This window comes from Pteropus alecto, unplaced genomic scaffold, assembly GCF_000325575.1.
Source record: "Pteropus alecto unplaced genomic scaffold, ASM32557v1 scaffold155, whole genome shotgun sequence".
NCBI classification, from domain to species: Eukaryota; Metazoa; Chordata; class Mammalia; order Chiroptera; family Pteropodidae; genus Pteropus; species Pteropus alecto.
The window spans coordinates 22,691,295-22,711,401 of NW_006438113.1; the positions used below are offsets into that span (position 1 = coordinate 22,691,295).

The 20,107-nt window shown below is 33.9% G+C and overlaps 1 protein-coding gene and 1 pseudogene across 2 annotated transcripts in view; both read left to right on the forward strand.

Annotated features, from left to right (window-relative positions):
* The first annotated feature begins 6 nt into the window (after positions 1-6).
* IPMK (inositol polyphosphate multikinase) overlaps positions 7-20,107 on the forward strand; it is a 48,200-nt gene continuing 28,099 nt past the window's right edge. Inside the window, exons 1-2 of one of the 2 annotated variants that reach the window (XM_015592312.2) lie at positions 7-324; positions 14,789-14,883. In XM_015592312.2, coding sequence (XP_015447798.1) covers positions 135-324; positions 14,789-14,883 — 285 coding nt within the window. In that variant the 5' untranslated portion in view covers positions 7-134. The remainder of the gene's footprint in view (positions 325-14,788; positions 14,884-20,107) is intronic. The other variant, XM_006915616.3, reaches the window with a different exon arrangement.
* On the forward strand, positions 9,669-9,787 carry LOC112482714 (annotated as a pseudogene).

Sequence of the window (20,107 nt, forward strand, 5' to 3'; positions counted from 1 at the left end):
GCGGGCACCCGCCGCGGGAACCCCCGGGCCTCCTCGCGGCCGAGCCTGAGCGACCCCCGGGTTCTCCGGCGCCCTGTCTCTCCACTCTGTTTTTTTTCCTGCCCTTGCTGCCGCTAACGCTTCACCTCTCCGTTATGGCAGCGGAGCCACCATCCCCCATCCGGCTTGAGGCACCCGGCCCCCCAGAAATGCGGACCCCACCAGCGAGCGAGGCCGTCTCCGAGAGCACCCCGAAGCCGGGGGGCGGCAGGCTCCACTTTCTCAACGGCTGCGTACCCCTCTCGCATCAGGTGGCTGGACACATGTACGGGAAGGACAAAGTGGGTAAGTGGGGGTGGCGCGGGGCTCGCCGCTCCCTTTCCGTGTCCGCGAGCCCCTGGCCCACCAGGGCAGCCTGGAGCCGACGGCCAGTCTGGACGCCCCTCTGGGTCTGCACGCCGCATTCCCGGCCTTTTCCATTCTCCTCTAGAGCCTCGAGACCCGTGCAGCAAGGTTTCGAAAAGTGGGGCGATTTCTAGGATGTGGGGCGCCGGGCTTGCAGCAGGAGGTGGCGGGGAGAGGAGTGCTTGGTCTCCTCCCCAGGGAGGATGGGTGTTGATTGGAGACGGCGTTGTTAGTGAAAATAAGGAACTTCATTTTTACTGGACGGGGAAGTAAATTCTCCCCTGAGCACAAGGTCTGTTTATTATACTCGGGTAGCTATTGCAAAAGAACAGGAATGAAATGCAGATGATGCTAATCTAGTGTTTCTTTTCAGTGCATAGCTGGAGGGAAGGAAAAAACAGGTTTGTGTTTTGTTTTGTTTGTTTGTTTTTTTGGAGAGCTTGTCTTGGCTTATCCAGGATCTCTCCCTATCTCCTGGAGAGGTTTTTCTGATATTTCGTGGATTTCTCCTGGAGGTATGGTTCCTGTAGTGCTGAAATTGGGATTCTTGATAAGAACACCCTATTCTTGTGCTATAATGGTACACAAATCAGACATTCAGTTATTCTTGATCATCTGAATAAGACTGTATCCTGGCGTGTGTAATAAATTTTTTCGAACTCACAACGTGTAAATTACAATGCAGGGCCTATCCCAGTTTATTATATTAGAGATGTAAAAGTTCATTTTAGGAACTGTAATTCACCTAGCTACTCACTGGTTCCTGGGCCATGATTACTTAGGAAATATGATGGATGAGTGTGTGAGTAATGCGGGTCTTAGACCCAGAAGCCACTAAAAACAGTTTGGTTTATGCTGGTAAGATGACTTTGGTTTAGGCTGGTAAGATAATACTGACATTTTTAGACGAAGTAACTGAGGCCAAGTCTGGTTAAGTGACAAGCCTGAAGTCACACAGCTACTTCCTATGTGTTAGAATTGGGAAACCAAGGGTCCCGCTTCAGAGCACTGTTCTTCACCCACGGTGTGGTGCTTGTGATGACAACTCAAAGAAGGATTTTCGAAAATGGATGAGTACTCATTTGAATGTTATTTCTCAAAGAGCAACATTTCTCACTATTATCTTTATCTACTTTTCTCGTTGAAAGTTAGATGTTAACGATGTTGTCATGTAGATTGTGTGCCTTTCTCCCCACTAAATTTTGAGTTGAGGTCAGAGAACAAATCCGTTTATTCCCATAGCCTTGTACACTGGGCTGAGTTAGACTCTGGAAAGAACTAAAGAGTGAAAATTGATTGTTTCTTTTAGTACACCAGATAAGGAAACAAATATTCTCCAGGTGCTTAGCATAGACATATTCTCATGTGTGTCACTTCTGGTAATGAAAGTTTCAGTACTAACGCAATTACTGTTAATAGATTTACATGCATATCTATTTGTTTTTATTTATTGTAATGATGGTATTCCTAATAATATTTTAGAGGCCTGAAAAAAAAATTGTTTTTATAAAGATCCCTAGACATTGACTAATATGCTAAGGAGAATAGATAAAAAATTCCCAACAAACACAATCTCAGTGACTGTCACTTACAAGTGTAACAACTGCTTATCGAATAGTGAGCCTATTCAGAGTTATCGCTGACTCATTACAAATCTGTTCATTACAAATGGACCCTGAATGTGACTTAAAACTACATTGCAAACAGTGGCTAAAAGAATTTGTCACTCAAATTACCTAATTAAGGGAGTAGTTTAGATTCTAGAGGAAAGAGTTCTTAATTTTATTATTGCATTAATTTAAAATACTTTTTAAAAAACGTTTTAAGATTCTCTTGATTAAAGGATTGTCTTTGTATCACCAGTGCCCAGTGCCTCAAACATACTGTGCTAACAACTTAATGTTTGATTAATTTAATTCTCAGTTACTTAAGTCTTGCTTATATTAGTAAAAGGACACCTGAATGATGATCTTTCCTATTCATGAAATGTATAACAAGATGGTCAGTAATTCAGAGTTCAAGAATTTACGTCTTTCCACTGTTAAAATACTGGAAAACTATAAACCATTTATAGTTGTAAAGTACATCATGTAGATCATACTTGGGTTTGGCTGTCAACTGAAATTCTCAGAATAAACTTTCTCAAAGATGTTGTGTGGATACTTTTTTTAATGTTTGTTAGTATCATTAAGTAACTAACATTTTGTTGAGGTGGATGAAAAAGGGGTTCTATGGAAAGTAACCTCACAGGGCATATAACTAGGCATATAACTTCTTTAATAAAAGGGTTATCTTTGCCTTAAGCAAGCCCTGTTTATTGTTTTTGTGCATCTAGGATTAACAGACCTTTGAAATAATGACCCTCAAAAGAGCACATAATCTTGTTAATTATCTGGTAATCCAACCCTCCCCACCTTGCTTTCTTCCACCTTCATGTAATCTTCCTTAATTTCAAATGCATAAAAGAAACTAAACCGCCATTCTACAGATCATTTGAGATCTTGCCTCCCCTCAATTGTCAGTTTTGGCTCGAATCCTCATAAAAATTCTCTACATGTTTGGTTATTTCTTACATTGACATTGGCTTTGTTAAATTAAAAATTAAAACCATGGAACCAATAGCATAAAGGTACTTGAACAGAAAGATCTTGTTATAGTTAAGTGACAAGAATGTTATAGTTCTGATATCAGAATTATATTTTATGTTCTTCATTGAAATTGTATTTCATCAAAATGCATTGAAATCTTATTTTTTTTAATAGCAAATGCAGTACATGATCTCTCAGGTAAAAAATTCAAACAATAAAACAGTATAGTAGTGCCCTTCCCCCTACTCTCTCCCTCTCCCAGGGAGCTAGGAACTGTTTTGGCTGTATCCTTTCAGACCTTTGTTTCTGGGCACATATATAAACACATAACACAATTCTGATTTTTCGTACAGATATATCGGCAACTTTTGTTTCCAATCTATTATGTAGTATATCTATATTTTTGTAGTTATGCTATACTAATTTTAAAAAATCGTTGTATTCTATAGTATGGAAATCAATCAGAATTTATTCCTCTAATGTTGGATTTTAGGTTTTCACATTTTTATTGCTATTATAAGTTATGTATTAAACATTTGTGTACATTATAGTTTACCTTGCACATTGCGTAACTTTCTCTATACGAAAGTTTCACAAAAGTATAATTGCTATCAATTTAAAATCCCAAAGCACACCAAAGTTAGCATAAAATCCTTTTTTCTGTTTTAATACTTACTATGTACCATTAATATGTTTCAAAAGTCCTTAACGTTTTAAACAAATAGTTGAAATCTGGTATTTGTATCCTGATCCAATTTAGGATATAGAATGAGTTAGTCTTTATGGAACAGCAGGTTTTAAACTGGTACTGTTTTGGAAGAAAAACCCACAATCACTTTTTTGGTTTACTGGTCTATTTTATTAGATATCCTCTGAAGCTAATTGACTTAAAATAATTTCAAACTTATAGAAAAGTTGCAAGAACAATACAGAAAACAATATTTTGTTGATACTTTTATTATCTCTGTGAATTTATTTTTTCTAAACTATTTGAGAATAGGTTGCATACATCATGCCCTTTATACATTAATACTTCAATATGTATGTCTGTAACCACAGCATATTTATCAAATATGGGAAATTTAATAGTGATATAATGCTTTTATCTATAGTCCATATTCTCATTTTGTCAACTGTTCTAATGTCTTTCATCGTATTTTTTTTTTTTTTTTGGTACAGAATCTAGTCCTGGATCACTCATTGCATTTAGTTGTCATGTCTCTTACAATCCTCTAATTTGTATCAGTTCCTCAGCCTTTCTCTGTCTTTTAGAACATTGTCATTTTTGAAGAGTACAGACTCTTTATGAAATAAAGAATAAAAAGTATAGTATATTACGAAATGTTCTTTATTATTATTATTATTTATTTATTTTTAGGCGAGTCAATTCTTGGTTGACCTCACAGATTGCAAGGACCTTGTCAGTTTACAATCCCTTATTTTTTAATTTTTTATGCCTACAGCAACCGATATTCCTAGGTGGTTTCTCATGCAAATACTAATGAAGTCCGACCTTGCTTAGCTTCCGAGATCAGACAGGATCGGGCTTGTTCAGAGTAGCGTGACCATAGACTGAAATATTCTTTAATTTGGATTTCTGATGGTTTCTTGGGATGGGATTCAGGTCATGCATTACTGGCTAGAACATTTCACAAGTGTGTCTTTAAGGTATCACAATGTCCATCTGCCCATTCTTAATTTTGATCATCTGGCAAAAGTGTGGTCTTGCTTCTCCAGTAAATTAATATTTCCCCCCTTGCAACTAATAAGCATCTGTGGGAAGACATTTTAATATCATGCAGATATCTGGGTCCTCATAGTTCACCCTTAGATTTGACATCTATTGATGGTTCTTGCCTGGAGCAGCCTTTATTCTGATAGTGGAAAAAATTCTGATTTCCCCTTACCCCAATTCTACCTCTTCTTCGATTTTAACAGCATTCTGTTATAGGAAATAGCCCTCTCTTTACTCCTATGTATGTATGCCCTTATTTATCATCAGTTTGGACTCATAGATTCTTATTTTATAAAGTGTCATAACCCATTATAAAACTTATTTAATTTTACTGTTCCAGTTATTCCAGATTTGGTCAGTGGCACTTCCTTTCTGTTACAAGTTATTTTAGACACATTTCATACTTTCCCTTCCCAACTCTAGAATCTGCCATTTCTCTTAGGATCCCTGGTTCATTTTTAGTAGGAAATGGTATTTAGAAACCAAAAACTGGATGTTAGGTGTGCTCTTTTCTATTGGAGTGCCCTTTCTTCCAGGCCTTTTCAATGGCCATAACTAAAAAGTATGTATAAATATACTAGATACCATAATTTCATACCGATACTTTCGATTTCATTCCAACTCCTTAGAGTTCTTTCTTTTGTTTTCTGATTATAAATTTGTATGTTCTGTCTATCTTAATGAGAACCCTGTGACTGTTTTGTAACTACCAATTTATGCTTCTTAATCTCTTTACCTTTTTCACCCAGTCTCCCAATTCCTCTCCTATCTCACAACCATCAGTTTGTTCTCTGTATCTGAGTCCATTTCTTTTTTGTTTGTTTGTTTATTTTGTTCTTTAGATTCTGCATTTAAGTGAGATCATATGGTATTTGTTTTCTCTGTCTGACGTCATTTAGCATAATATTTGAGAGGTTATTTTACCCCCTCTTCTCTACGGTAGTATTCTTTTGAAGTACAATTAGATTCATTTGTTTCTGTTTAAAATTAGTTCCCTTCCTTCATTTTTGTTTATTTAGCTAGGTATTTTTCAATGCCCATAAAATTACGTGCTTCCAAAAGTCAAAACTATACAGAAAGGTATATCAGAAGTGTCACACCATTTCCTATCACTCTACTCCATTCTTCAACATCCCTTGTAGGTAACTAATTTTATTGCTTTTTGATTTTTTGTTTCCGAGTTTCTTGTTGCAAAAATTAGCAGATCTATATTTTCTCATTTCCCTTTCTGACACAAATGTATTGCGCTATATAAACTGTTTTGTAATATGCTTTTTAAATTTAACAACATATCCTAGAAGTCAGTAGGATTAACTGATGGAGTGCTTCATCATCTTTTTGTTCAGCTCACTTATACTCTGTTGTGCATTATACCCCATTTTTTCAGTCAGTTCTCTGGATTTACTTTTGGACTTTTATTTATTTTCACTGATTTATTTGTTTTTCCTAGCAGTAATACCTGATAAGTCTAGTACTCACCTGGCACTATATAGTTGTTATAATATTATTGACTATATTTCCTATGCTGTCCTTTACATTCTGTGACTATTTGGTAACTACCAATTTGTACTTCTTATCCCTTCACCTTTTTTACCCAGTCCCCCAACTCTCTGCCATCTAGTAACCATTAGTTTGTTCTCTGTATCTATGAGTCTGTTTCTGTTTTGTTTGTTCATTTATTTTGTTCTTTAGATTCCCTAATCATCAGAGAAATGCAAATTAAAACCACAAGGAGATATCACCTCATACCTGTCAGAATGGTTATTATCAATAAATCATCAAACAAGTGTTAGCGAGACTGTGGTGTAAAGGGAACCCTCATGCACTGTTGGTGAGATTACAGATTGGTGCAGCCACTATGGAAAACAATGTGGAGGTCCCTCAAAGAAAGACAAATAGAACTACCTTATGACCCAGCAATTCCACTTCTGGATATTTATCTGAAGAAATCCAAAACACTGATTTGAAAAAAATATATGTACCCCTATGTTCATTGCAGCATTTTTTACAATAGCCAAGATATGGAAGCACCCTAAGTGTCCATCAACAGATGATTGGATAAAGAAGAGATGGTACATTTATACAATGGAATATTAGTCAACCATAAAAAAGAATGAAATCTTAACCATCTGTGATAACATGAATGGACCTAGAGGGTATTGTGCTAAGGGAGTAAGTCAGAGAAAGACAAAGACCATATGATCTCACTTATATGCGGAATCTGAAGAACAAAATAAATGAACAAACAAAACAGAAACTCATAGATACAGAGAACAACTAATGGTTACTAGATGGCAGAGAGTCGGGGGGCTGGGTAAAAAAGGTGAAGGGATAAGAAGTTAATTTATAGTAAGTCTCGATGTGTGAAAAAGTAAACATCCCACTTTGTTTTTCAAGATTGTCTCGACTTTTTCTGGCTCTGCATTTCCATACAGATTTTAAATTAACATGTCATTTTCTCTAAGAAAAGTGATGAGTTTTTTTATCTGCTTTGAATCTATAGACTGCTTTAGTGAGAATTAATTTCTTAATACCAATACTTGAACATGATATATCTTTCCATTTTTGTAGGCCTTCTTTAATTTCTCTTGGTGAATCATAGTTCACTAAAATTTAGTGTAGGGGTCTTACACAGCATTCAACAGATTTTCCCTAGGTATTTATTGGTACTGGAAATTATATTGCCTTTTTAAAGAATTTGTTTTGGAAAAATTTCAAACTTATGGAAAAGTTACAAGACTAGTATAATGAACTAATATATACCATTCATCTGGATTTACCTATTAATACTTTGCCACATTTGCCTTATTCTCTGTAGTATAGGACAATGATTTTACATATTTTACATGTAAAAGACTAAATTCTAGGCATCATGATTCCTTTTCTCTAAATAAGTGTGTATGTATCTCCTAAAAATAAGAACTTAATCATGGTAAAATTACCAGATTCAGAATATTTAACATTTGTCTTTAGCCATTATTCCTATAATATCCTTCCTAGCAATTTTTTCCCCATTAAGGCCTACACATTGCATTTAGTTGTTATGACTCCTTAGCTATCTATCATTTGGAGCAGTTTTTCACTTTTTTTTGTCTTTCATAACTGAAATATTTGAAGAATATAGGCATATTGCTTTTAAGAATTTTCTTTGATTGTTTCCTTATGATTGGATTCAGACTAATGTATTTTCGGTAAAATACTAGGAGTTGTGTTCTTAGAGCATCATATAAGACCTAGAATGTCAGTCGGATTACTGGTGATGTAATTTTGATTACTGGGGTAAGTGATATTTGCCAGATTTTCCACTGTTATTTTTCCTACTGTAATTTAAGTAATTTAGAGGAATATTTTGAGATCGTTAAATATCCTGTTCCTCATCAGAGTTTTCACCCAGCGTTAAAAGCATCCATTGACAATATTTGACCAACTCACTGCTATGACAGTTGCAAAATGGTAATATTCTGTCATGCCTGTTACCTTTGTTAGTTGGCATGCTCTAAAGAATAGTTTCTCTGTCTCTCTCTCTGTCTCTGTCTCTCTCTGTCTCTCTGTCTCTCTTTCTCTCTCAGTCTCTTCTTCCCTCTTTCCCCCTCACCTCTCTCCTCCTCCCCCTCTTCCCCTCTCAGTTCCTCTCCCCTCACTTCCCTTCCTTTCTTTCATTATTAGGAATGACTAATGAATTTTTCTAACTTAAATGCATGGATCTTAGCCATTATTTTTGATGCTTATTTTGATGCTCATGTTGTCCCAGATTTGGGCAATGGGAGCTTTTTCAGGTGGGCTCCTGTGTCTTTTAAACATTTTCCATTTTTTTTTTAAAGTATTTTCTTGCTTTCTGCCATAAAAAGATGTTCAGTGTTCATCTTGTACTTTCTCTGGCCCAGCCCTGGAATGGGCCATTTTTTCTTCAAGAAACTGGTTCCTTTAGGAGTAAATGGTGTTTAAAAACCAAGATCTGGCATACTAGGTATACTCATTGCTCCTTGGGTGTGGTTGCTGTTTGTCCTTTCAGCAGATAAGACTAAGACATACATAATTTTATTTTTAAAAAATTGGGTTCATACTTATACCTATAATTTAAATCTGATACCACATGGTTCTTTGCTTCCCCTATTTTGTATTTGTAGCTCTCTCTTTTCTCACTGAGAACCCTGTTTCACCAATACATCAATATATTTACTCATTTTGAAATATTTAAATGAATCTTTCATTCCTGGAATAAAGTCTACATAGTTAGAATAAATTAACCCGTACATATTGCTGGATTAGGTTTACTAATGTTTCATTAATTATTTCTATGACTCTGTTCATTTGAAATAATTGTAATTTTTTAAAGCCTTTGATGAGTTTTTTGAAAATTAAGACTATCTTGGCTTTGTAAAATGTATGGGGAAATGTTTTCTGTTTTCTGAACAAATTTGCTTAAGATCGGTATAATGTTTTTCTGTAAATGTTTGAGAGAATTTACTAGTGAAGCCATTTCAGCCTATGGTTGTCTCAGGTTATTCAAAATTATGAATTCATTGTTTTTCATAGACATAGGACAACTCAGATTTTTCATTTCTTGTATCAGTTATAATAATTAGAGTCTAAAGGAATGTATTCATTTTATCTCAGATATTGGGTTTATTGATATGAAAGTCCTAATTCTCTTATGCTTTTAATGTTTGTAGAATTTGTAGTGATATCTCATCTTTTATTCTTGATAATGATAATTTATGTTTTCTTTTTATTGGTTCGTTTAATTAGAGGTTTATCAGAGGACCTTTTAGTTTCATTGATATTTATCCATTATCTATTCTTATTTATTTATTTATTTATTTATTTATTTATTTATTTATTTATTTTTTTGCTCCTCTCTTTTCACATATTTGGGTTTGATATGTTCTTTTTCTAGCATCTTAGGTTGGAACCTTCTTTTTACTTTTCTAATACAAGCATTTAAAACTACACATTTTCACATCTACAGCCATGCCACCCAGAACACGCTCAATCTCGTCTGATCTCGGAAGCTAAGCAGGGTCAGGCCTGGTTGGTACTTGGATGGGAGACCACCTAGGAATACCAGGTGCTATAGGCTTAAAAAAAAACTGCACATTTTCCTCTAAGCACGAAGTGGTACTTCAGCTGCATTCCACAAATTTTGATATATTGAGTTTTCATTATCATTTAGCTAAACATATTTTCTAATTTTCCTTGTGAATTTTGATTCATGTATTTAGAAGTGAGTTTACTTTTTATCTATTCGGTATTTTCCCAAATACCTTATTGTTATTTTCATTATGGTCAGATAATATTTTCTGTGATTTTAACCCTTTTAGATTGTAGACTTGTTTTTGTAGTCCAGCACATGGTCAGTCTTGGTAAATGTTCCATTTGTACAGGAAAAAAACAATCTGTTGGATATAGCATTTTGTAAGTGTCAGTGTGGTCAAGTTGTTTGATATTATTGTTCAAGTTTTATATATTATTAATATATTAAGGTTCTGTATGGTTTTATCAATTATTGAGCATTATTGTAGGCTTGTCTGTCTTTTCAGGTCTCTGTTTTTGTTTCATGTATTTTGAAGATTTAATATTAGGTACACATATTAAGGATTGTTTTGTCTTAATAAATAGACCTTATCGTTTCAAAATGTTCCTCTTTATATTTGATAATCTTTTTCTTGAAGTCCACTGTGTCTATTAATACAGTCTGATATATATTATACCAACTTTCTTATGAATAGTACTTGCTAGTATATCTTTTTTTCCATCCTTTTAATTTTAACCCATCTATGTCTTTAGATTTAAAATACCTAGGAATTTTTTTTTTCATACTGTTTGGGATTCTCTGAATTTATTGGCTCTATGGTTTTGTTTTTCATTAGTTTTAGAATATGTTAGCCATTGTCTTCTTAAGTATTTCCTTAAACTCTGACTTAAAATTTTTTTTCCAGTCTTTTTAAATAATTTGTTTACATGAATAAGATTGTAAAGAATATATAATTATTTTAGCACATATGTGTTTTATTATGTAATGTACTTAATAATAAAAGCAGTGTATGTTCATTATAAAAACTTATAGAAAAAGTTACCAAAAAAAGGAAAAATTGCCTAGAATGTTTGATCCAGAGATAGAAATTTTAACATGCATTTATTTTACATAGTTGTAACCCTGCTGAATACACAATTTTTTTTATTGTGGCAAAAAAAAAAAAGCAGCATAGAATTTTCTGTCTTAACCATTTTTAAGTCCATAGTACAGTGTTAATGCAGCATATCTCTAGGACTTTTTCATCTTGTAAAACAGAAACCCTATAATCATTGCACAGCGAATCCCCCTTTCCCCATCCCCACAGCCTCTGGAAATCAGCATTGTAATTGCTGTTTCTAAAAGTTTGACTACCTTAGATACCTCATATAAGTAGAATCATGCAGTATTTGTACTTCTGTGACTGGCTTATTTCACTTAGCTTATGCCCTCAAGGTTTATCCATTGTTGTAACATATAAAATAATTTCCTTCTTTAAGGCTAACAAATATTTTATTTTTATATATATCTATATATATATATACACACACACACACATATATATATATATATACACACACATATATATATGTGTGTGTGTGTGTGTGTGTGTGTGTCACATTCTTTTTTTATTTTTCTATTGATGGACATTTAGGTTGCTTCTACCTCTTGGTGATTGTGAATAATGGCTGCAAAGAACATGGGTGTACCTTTTTTTTTCCTGGGATTCTAATGATAGTTATCTCAGACTGTATTCTACAGATCTTGAATGCTTTCTTCTGATTTTTTTCTACTCTCTTTTTTTTTTCTTTGTGTTTCAATTTGGGTAATTTCTGTCGACCTGTCATCAAATTCACTGACTCTTTACTATTTTGTGTCTACTGGTGAGCCCATAGAAAGCATTTTTTGTCTCTGTTACCACATTTTTTATTTCTACCATTCCATTTAACTCTCAAAATTTCTCTCTGCTGAAATTTCCTATCTTTTCATTCATGTTGTTTACCTTTTCTGTTATAACCTTTAACATATTAATTATGGTTATTTTAAGCTCCTTTGATAATTCTAGCATCAGTGTCATTTCAAACTTCTGTCTGTTGCATTCTCTCTTGACAGTGTTTTTTCCCTTGCCTTTTCATTTATCTTGTAATTTTTTTACTAAATTCTAGACATTATGTGTAGGACTGAAGCAACTTAGGCAAACAGTATTTATACCTGAAATTAATATACTTTTTCTGCTAGGTTGTTAATGTTGGTCGTTGAGCCAGTCTAATCAGAAGTAGAACCAAGTTTGAATTTTATTGTTGTTTTGGTTACCTTCTGTTATGGACTGAATGTTGTGTTCCCCAAAATTCATATGTCGAAAAACCAACCCCAGTATGATTATACTTGGAGATAGAGCCTTTATGGAGGTAATTAAGATTAATGAGGTCGTAAGGGAGGATTAGTGTTAGTATAAAAAGAAACACGAGGGAGTGTTCTCTCTCCTTCCCTCCCTTCTTCCCCTGCTTCCTCCCTTCTTACCTTCCCCTTCCCCCACCCCCGCCCCCCCTCAATGTGAGGACAAAGTGAGAAGGCTGCAAGCTAGGAAGACAGCTCTCTGGCACTTTGATCTGGGACTTCTAGGTTCTAGAACTATGAGAATATAAATTTCTGTTGTTTAAACTATAGTCTATGGTATTTTGTTATAGAAGCTTGAGCAGACTTAATCCACCTTCAGTGTATGACGAGTGTGAAGTTCCTCTGTTGTAATCTTATGTTTAGAGTGGAGCCGATTGGCCAAATAATTTTTTTCAGTATTCCTATTTAATCTTCTACTTTAGGTCTTTTTTAGAATTTCTGTTTCTCTCCTAAAATACCTCATCAATTCAGCATTTATATTTATTTTTTCCTATAATTTCTTTAGCATTTTTATAATTGTTTTAACATCCTTGTTTGCTACTTGCAATTACTTGTAACCATCTGTTACTTACAAATCATCTGTTAGCTTCTATTAACTGTTTTCTCTTGATTATGCATCACATTTTGTTGATTTTTTTGATGTGTTTTGTAATTTTTAATTGGATTTTTCACATTTTATTTAAACAGTGGAGAATGAAGTGCACTATGTTTAGCTTTGTTTTGATCCACATGGAATCTAAGCCCTTTCCTCTGTTAGAGTTAGAGGCTGATAAGTAATATTCCTTCTAGAATTTAGTTGAGCTATTGCTGAGCTACAGTCTTAGATTCAGTACATCTGTTATTGGCTCAGTCTTCCAAAGTGCTTTGCACGCGCGCGCGTGCGTGCGTGTGTGTGTGTGTGTATCTCAACAGTTTTTCAGCTGGGAGGAATTTGGCTGCCGTTTAAGATATTATTGGTTTATTTTTGGATCCTGAAACTCATTCACAGGGAGAATGCCTGGGATTACCATCTTCTCTTTCATGGCTACTTTTTCTAAAAACTTAGACGGGGCATGTTGCAGGGAATAGTGGGAGAGAATTGCTGGAACAAGCAATCTGTTTTTGTGTTAGTACTGTTGTCTCTAATCCAGCATGCTACCCAACACTGTTGTCTACAGTCAAGCTGAGTTTTTCTTGCCCACTAAAATGTATTTGTCTAATGGTAGGTTCACCTGTATCTAGACTAGGTGCCTGCCCTGCCATGGTTCTCTCCTTATTTATGAATGTTCCATGTTCCACACCTTCTGGAATTTAGTTTATCAAGGCTTCTTTGCATGTACCATTCTTCATTAGCTCCCAGAAAATGTCTCAGGTGTGAAGGCCTTTCTTGTTCTACATCCCAACCTTCAGGAATAAAATATCTCTAAAGTAATTTTTAGTTATATTTAGAATACTTTTTAAATCCCCAAAATCTTTTGACTGCTTATCAACCAATCTTATCTATGTGGATTAATATTTATATACTATATCTAAGTCTTAAATAACTCAGTAACTGTAGCTCTTAAATTGAGACTTTCTGCTTCTGTTGATTAAATTTTATATTTTTATTATGATTAAAAATTTTTAACACTTGCCAAAGGAGTATAGAAACAAGTGGCATGCATGTTTTATCAAAGTTGTAAATAGCTTAATTTCTTTCTTTCTTTCTTTCTTTCTTTCTTTCTTTCTTTCTTTCTTTCTTTCTTTCTTTCTTTCTTTCTTTCTTTCTTTCTTTCTTTTATTGTTTATTCCCTAGAGAAATCACAAAGATGAGGCCTTATAATTTGACATCTGTATATTCTATTGTGTGTTTACCACCCAAAGTCCAGTTTCCTTGAGTTACCATATATTTGATCCCCTTTACCCACTTCATCCTCCCGTAAATAGCTTTATTTGAGCCCTGTTCTAACTAGCATGATTTTGTAAAAACTCAGTATATGAAAATTTAAGGTTTTAACATACGTTTTTGGGAATGAGTCTTCATGGTATAGGGATAGGGCCAGTGCTAGTACATATGATGACTTGAGAAAAAGGCTCCTTTGAGTAGGCAGATTATAAAAAGGTATCCCGTCCTGCTTCACGCTTGGTGCCCCCACTTTTCCTATTGGCTAGGTGCCCTCATTCTATCGCTACAACTGTACATAGTGCATCTGAATCAGGAAAAAAAATTTATAATGAAAATTATAATTTGCTTTTTTATAACAGATGAGAGAAACATAAAAAATGACCAAGTAGAAAATTAATATAAGACCACCATTAACATTTTTTTCTTTATAAAAGTGGGATTAATTTTTATTATTGCTTTTAACTTGCTTCTTGTTTAAATTAATATCTCCTGGAAAGTCTATTACTGAAGAGTCTCTATAAAAATGTACACATATGTTCTATTTATTAGAAAGTCTGAGGGGTTATACAAGAAATAGTAGTTGGAGACAATAAAACCAAGCTATTTAGAATTTGTATTCTGGTGCTTTGCATATAACAAGCCCTGAAACATGTTGGTTGAATGTTAAAATTTCTGAAATAAGTAAAAGGAAACCCTTAAATTGATGAAAGTGGTTTATCTGTAACTTCAGGAACAAATCTAAATCTATCCTAGGATGCAAGGTACACTATTATTAAAGCATTAATAATCCAATTTTTGTTCTATAGGTATATTGCAACATCCAGATGGCACAGTTTTGAAACAGTTACAGCCACCTCCAAGGGGTCCGAGAGAGTTAGAATTCTATAATATGGTAAGTGAGGTAAGATTTGTTTTTTTGTATTCAAAGTGTTTTTCCGTTTTCTGGTGGTGACTCAGTCAGAAATATATTTGACAGCATGTCAGTATAATGTGTGTGCGACTGAAACAAAAGCTTTCATGAGATACAATGCTTATCTTTACTGGTGCAGCCTGGTATTTTCTGTTCTGATCCACTAAATTGATTTTAATTAATGGGTTGTGACCTATATTTTGAAAAACACCTAACTGAGAGACTATTTGTATTTCTCATAAATGCTGAGTTTAAATAAGTTTTTACTACAGAATTTCTTAGAGCCTAGTGTTAATGTGCATTGCGAATCTCCACAGAAGGGGAGAAAGGGTCAGACTTAACATCTAATAAACCACATGACTAGGAACACTTTTTAGTACATTCACACTGTTTTGCAACCACCACCTCTGTTTAGTTACAAAACATATTTATCACCCCAAAATAAAACACTATCGTTTAAGGCATGATGCCCTATCCTTCCTACCCCATCCCTGGCAATCACCTGTCTGCTTTCTATGGATTTACCTTTTTAGTATTTCATATAAATGGAATTATATGATATATGACCTTTTGCATCTAGCTTCTTTTTAGCATGCATTTGTACTTTGTAGTGTGCGTTTGTACTTTGTTCCTTTTTTATGGCTGAGGAATAGTCTATTATACTTACATACCACATTTTGTTTATCTTTTCATCTGTTGATGAACATTTGAGTTGTTTCCACCTTTTGACTTCTGTAAATAGAGCTTCTGTGAACATTCATGTACAAGTATTTGTTGGAATATCTATTTCCAGTTCATTTTGGGTATATGCCTAGGAGTGGAATTGCTGGGTCATACACCTTTTTGAGGAACAGTCAAACTGTTTCCTCAAAGTGGCTACACCATTTTACATTTCCATCAGCAATGTATGAGGCTTTCAGTTTCTCCACATTCTCACCAACACTTGTTAGTATTTTTTTTTTCTTAATGGCCATCTAAGTGAGTGTTAAGTGTTATTTCATTGTGGTTTATTTTGATTTGCATTTCCCTAATGACTGATGATGTTAAACATCTTTTTATCTACTTACTGGCTATGTGTATCTCTTCTCTGGAATAATGTCAATTCAGATCCTTTGCTCATTTCTTCATTGGGTTATCTTTTTTATTGTAGGAGTTCTTTACATATTCTAGATACAAGTCCCATATCAAATATTTGATTTGCAAATATTTTCTCTCATTCTTTGGGTTGTTTTTTTTTCTTAGTAGTGTCCTTTGAAGCACAAATGTTTTCAAATTTTGAAGTTTAGTTTTTTCTTTTGTCACTTCGTAGATCTAAAGTCATGAGATTTATGCTTATGTTTTTTTCTAAGAATTTTATGGCATTAGCTCTTAAGTTTAGATACAAGTAAAAATACAAGCTAATGCAAAAAAAACAAGTACTGCTATAAATGCTTTACCAATATAAAAATCATTTAATCTTTACAACTGTGAGCTGAGTACTGTTATTATCTTCATTTTATATTTGTGTACACTAAGCCATAATTAGTTTAAGTCATTTGACCATGAACATACAAAAGTGAATGGTGGTCCCAGGATTTGAATGTAGGCAGTCTGACTCTAGAATATATGCTTTTAACTGCTATACACTGTCTCTTTTTTTGAAAAAAGTATTTCATATTTACTCTTTAAAAGTCTTATACATAATTAGTTAGTTATTTTTCTAGGTATCTTGTTTTTTTGTTTCAATTGTAAATATTTTTAAAATTGTTTTCCAATGATAGCTAATATATAAGAATGAAATAGATATTTGTCTAATGTTCTTATATCTAGTAATCTTGCTGAACTATTTTTAACTCATATTTATCTGAGATTCTCTAACATTCTAATTGTTTTCTCTATAGATAGTTATATCTTCTAGGTTTGGAAGTTTGGTTTGTCCCTTTGGAATCCATATACTGTCAGAGACTTCCAATCCAGTGCTAAGTAGAAGCAATGCTGGGGGCATCTTTCTCTCATGTAACAGAAGTGCTTCTAACATTTCCCCATTAAAGTATGACTTTATGCTTCTAATATAAATTATGAGTTTATGCTTCTAACATTTCTCCATTAAAGTGTGACTTTCTAAGGTACTTCTTCCCAGGTTAAGGGAATTGCCTTTTGTGTGAGTCAAGGTTCTGTCAAGAAACAAATGATACACTGTCAGTTTAATAAAGGGATTGTTTACAAAGGTGTGGTCAGAGTTTAAGGCCATCTGTTAGAGATAATGTTATGCCATCCCTGGGCCTGAAAGGGCAAAGAAGAGGGAGTCGTTACTGGAACCCAGGGAAGGTAGCTTTATGAGAAGATATGAACTGATAAGGAAAGAACCAGAGATGTAAATAACCTGACCTCAGCTCTTCTACCCTACAGTCAGTTGTACCAGTAAGACACAATGACAAGAGGTCAGGGGACCCCACTGATGCAGTTAAAGTCAGGTTCTTCAGTAGAAAATTGTGGAAGTGGAAAAGGGAAGATATATAGCATCCTTTCTATTTTTGTTTCAGGAAACAATTTAAAATATGAATAGGTATTGAATATTTTTCAGCTATCTTTTTTGTGTCTACTGAAATGATCATATGAGTTTTCCCCTTTAATCTGTTAATGTGGTAAATGCTGTAATAGATTTCTAATATTATATCACCTTTCATTTTTGGAATAAAACCTACTTGGACATTTAAAAAAAATTAATAGCTTTCATTACTGTTTTTCATTACTGTTTCATTACTCATTTTGTTTGCTAGTGTTTTATTTCAGATTTTTACCAGTTATGCTCATAAGTAAGTGAGATTGAACTATTATTTTCTTCACATATTTTTCTTGTCTGATTTTGATATCAAGTTTATTTTAGTTTTATAAAATGAGTTGAGGAGCATTTCTTTTTCTATTATGTGGGAGAATTTGTATTCCATAAAAATTTTGTTCCTTAAAACCTCGATCGAACTATAAATTCATCAGAGCAGCCTGTTGCCTATCTCCATTTCTCTTTCCGCCTTTTCTTCTTTTCATCCTTCTTTCCTCTTTCATTTTTTCCTGAAAAGGGATATATTTTTAATCAGTGATTCTTTAACCAGTTACTTAAATGTCTTGATTTTTTTATTCATTCATGTGATAGCAAAATATAGTTAGATAATATTTTTATATGAAATTGCCCACTTGGCAACTTTTTTTATAGTATTTTTAAAAATCTCTGCCGTATCTAGTTGTGACTCCCTTTTTATTCCTGATATTGTTTATTTGCTGCTGCTTCTCAGTCAGCTTGGCCATCAGCTTTCTTGCAGTGTAGTGGTCAGGGAAGAGTAAAAGATGCCAAGAGTTTTACATGTTCAGTATTTAAACTTTTATTTTTTGCTCTTCTTATTTTAGTAGAATAATTCTGTCTTCATTTATGCCTGATCCCTAAGTTCAGAGATCTTTTGGTTCAAGTCTTCAGAGTGGACCTCTGAAACCCAAACATCACCGCTTAGCTTAAGGCTTTTAGTTTCCTCTTTATTTTAGATCCCTATGAATTTCCTTTTTTCCTTTGGGAGCTCAACTGTGCATTTAAAAAAAATGTTCATTACATTTTATCCTTCATTTCCAGGTTATCTTGTTTGGCATGTTGTAGTAAATACCAGTTCTACTACTTTAAAAACTATTTAAAAAGAAGAAAGTTTACCTCTGCTCTTCTAGTTCTTTTATCTTTTTTTACTTGTAAATGTATGATGAGCTTCTTTAGGTTAGAACATAGAGATATACTTGGTTCCTCCATCTTGTTACGTCATCATGAATACTCTGTCTCCACTGTCATTGTGCCAAGAACAGAAGGATAATAAAGTACACCCTGCTCTTAATCACCTTGGCCTGGAAGTGACTACTATCACTTCTGTTCACATTTCAACAAGGGAGGCTGGGAAATACAATGTAGCACATAGATATTTGGTGAGTTTCTGCCAAGCTTGAGTTTATTCTGTAGAATTAGGCTGTGTGTAACTACTCAACATGAATATGGCTTCACATATATAATGAGAATTCTAATACTAAGATTTCATAAGCATTTTACACTAGTGAATTTTAATGGTTTTGGATAATTAGGTAGACCATATTTGAAAGAGTTAATACAATGTCTTACAAGTTTTTTTAAAAAAAAAATTAAAGCTCTTGTTCCAAGGTATCTGGACATTTCTCGTATTTCCTAAAATTATTACTGGTTGTAAATCAAGGAATTAAATGAGCAATAAGTAGACTTATATTGAGGTAAAGGGTAATTTTTTTTAAGAGTGAAATCACAACTGCCTTTTATATTTGGTTAAACTCATTATTGAATGAGGGAACCAGGCAAAACTAGTTTGAAAAAGAAATCTAAGACGCACAAATTTATATGAAATAAAAGGAAGATGAAATGAATTTACATGTGGGCACTAAACTCCCACTTTCCATAGAGGGTGGAGGGAAGTCAATTGAACCTTACTATTATTTTCTTCACATATTTTTCTTGTCTGATTTTGATATCAAGTTTATTTTAGTTTTATAAAATGAGTTGAGGAGCATTTCTTTTTCTATTATGTGGGAGAATTTGTATTCCATAAAAATTTTGTTCCTTAAAACCTCGATCGAACTATAAATTCATCAGAGCAGCCTGTTGCCTATCTCCATTTCTCTTTCCGCCTTTTCTTCTTTTCATCCTTCTTTCCTCTTTCATTTTTTCCTGAAAAGGGATATATTTTTAATCAGTGATTCTTTAACCAGTTACTTAAATGTCTTGATTTTTTTATTCATTCATGTGATAGCAATGTAGTTAGATAATATTTTTATATGAAATTGCCCACTTGGCAACTTTTTTTATAGTATTTTTAAAAATCTCTGCCGTATCTAGTTGTGACTCCCTTTTTATTCCTGATATTGTTTATTTGCTGCTGCTTCTCAGTCAGCTTGGCCATCAGCTTTCTTGCAGTGTAGTGGTCAGGGAAGAGTAAAAGATGCCAAGAGTTTTACATGTTCAGTATTTAAACTTTTATTTTTTGCTCTTCTTATTTTAGTAGAATAATTCTGTCTTCATTTATGCCTGATCCCTAAGTTCAGAGATCTTTTGGTTCAAGTCTTCAGAGTGGACCTCTGAAACCCAAACATCACCGCTTAGCTTAAGGCTTTTAGTTTTCTCTTTATTTTAGATCCCTATGAATTTCCTTTTTTCCTTTGGGAGCTCAACTGTGCATTTAAA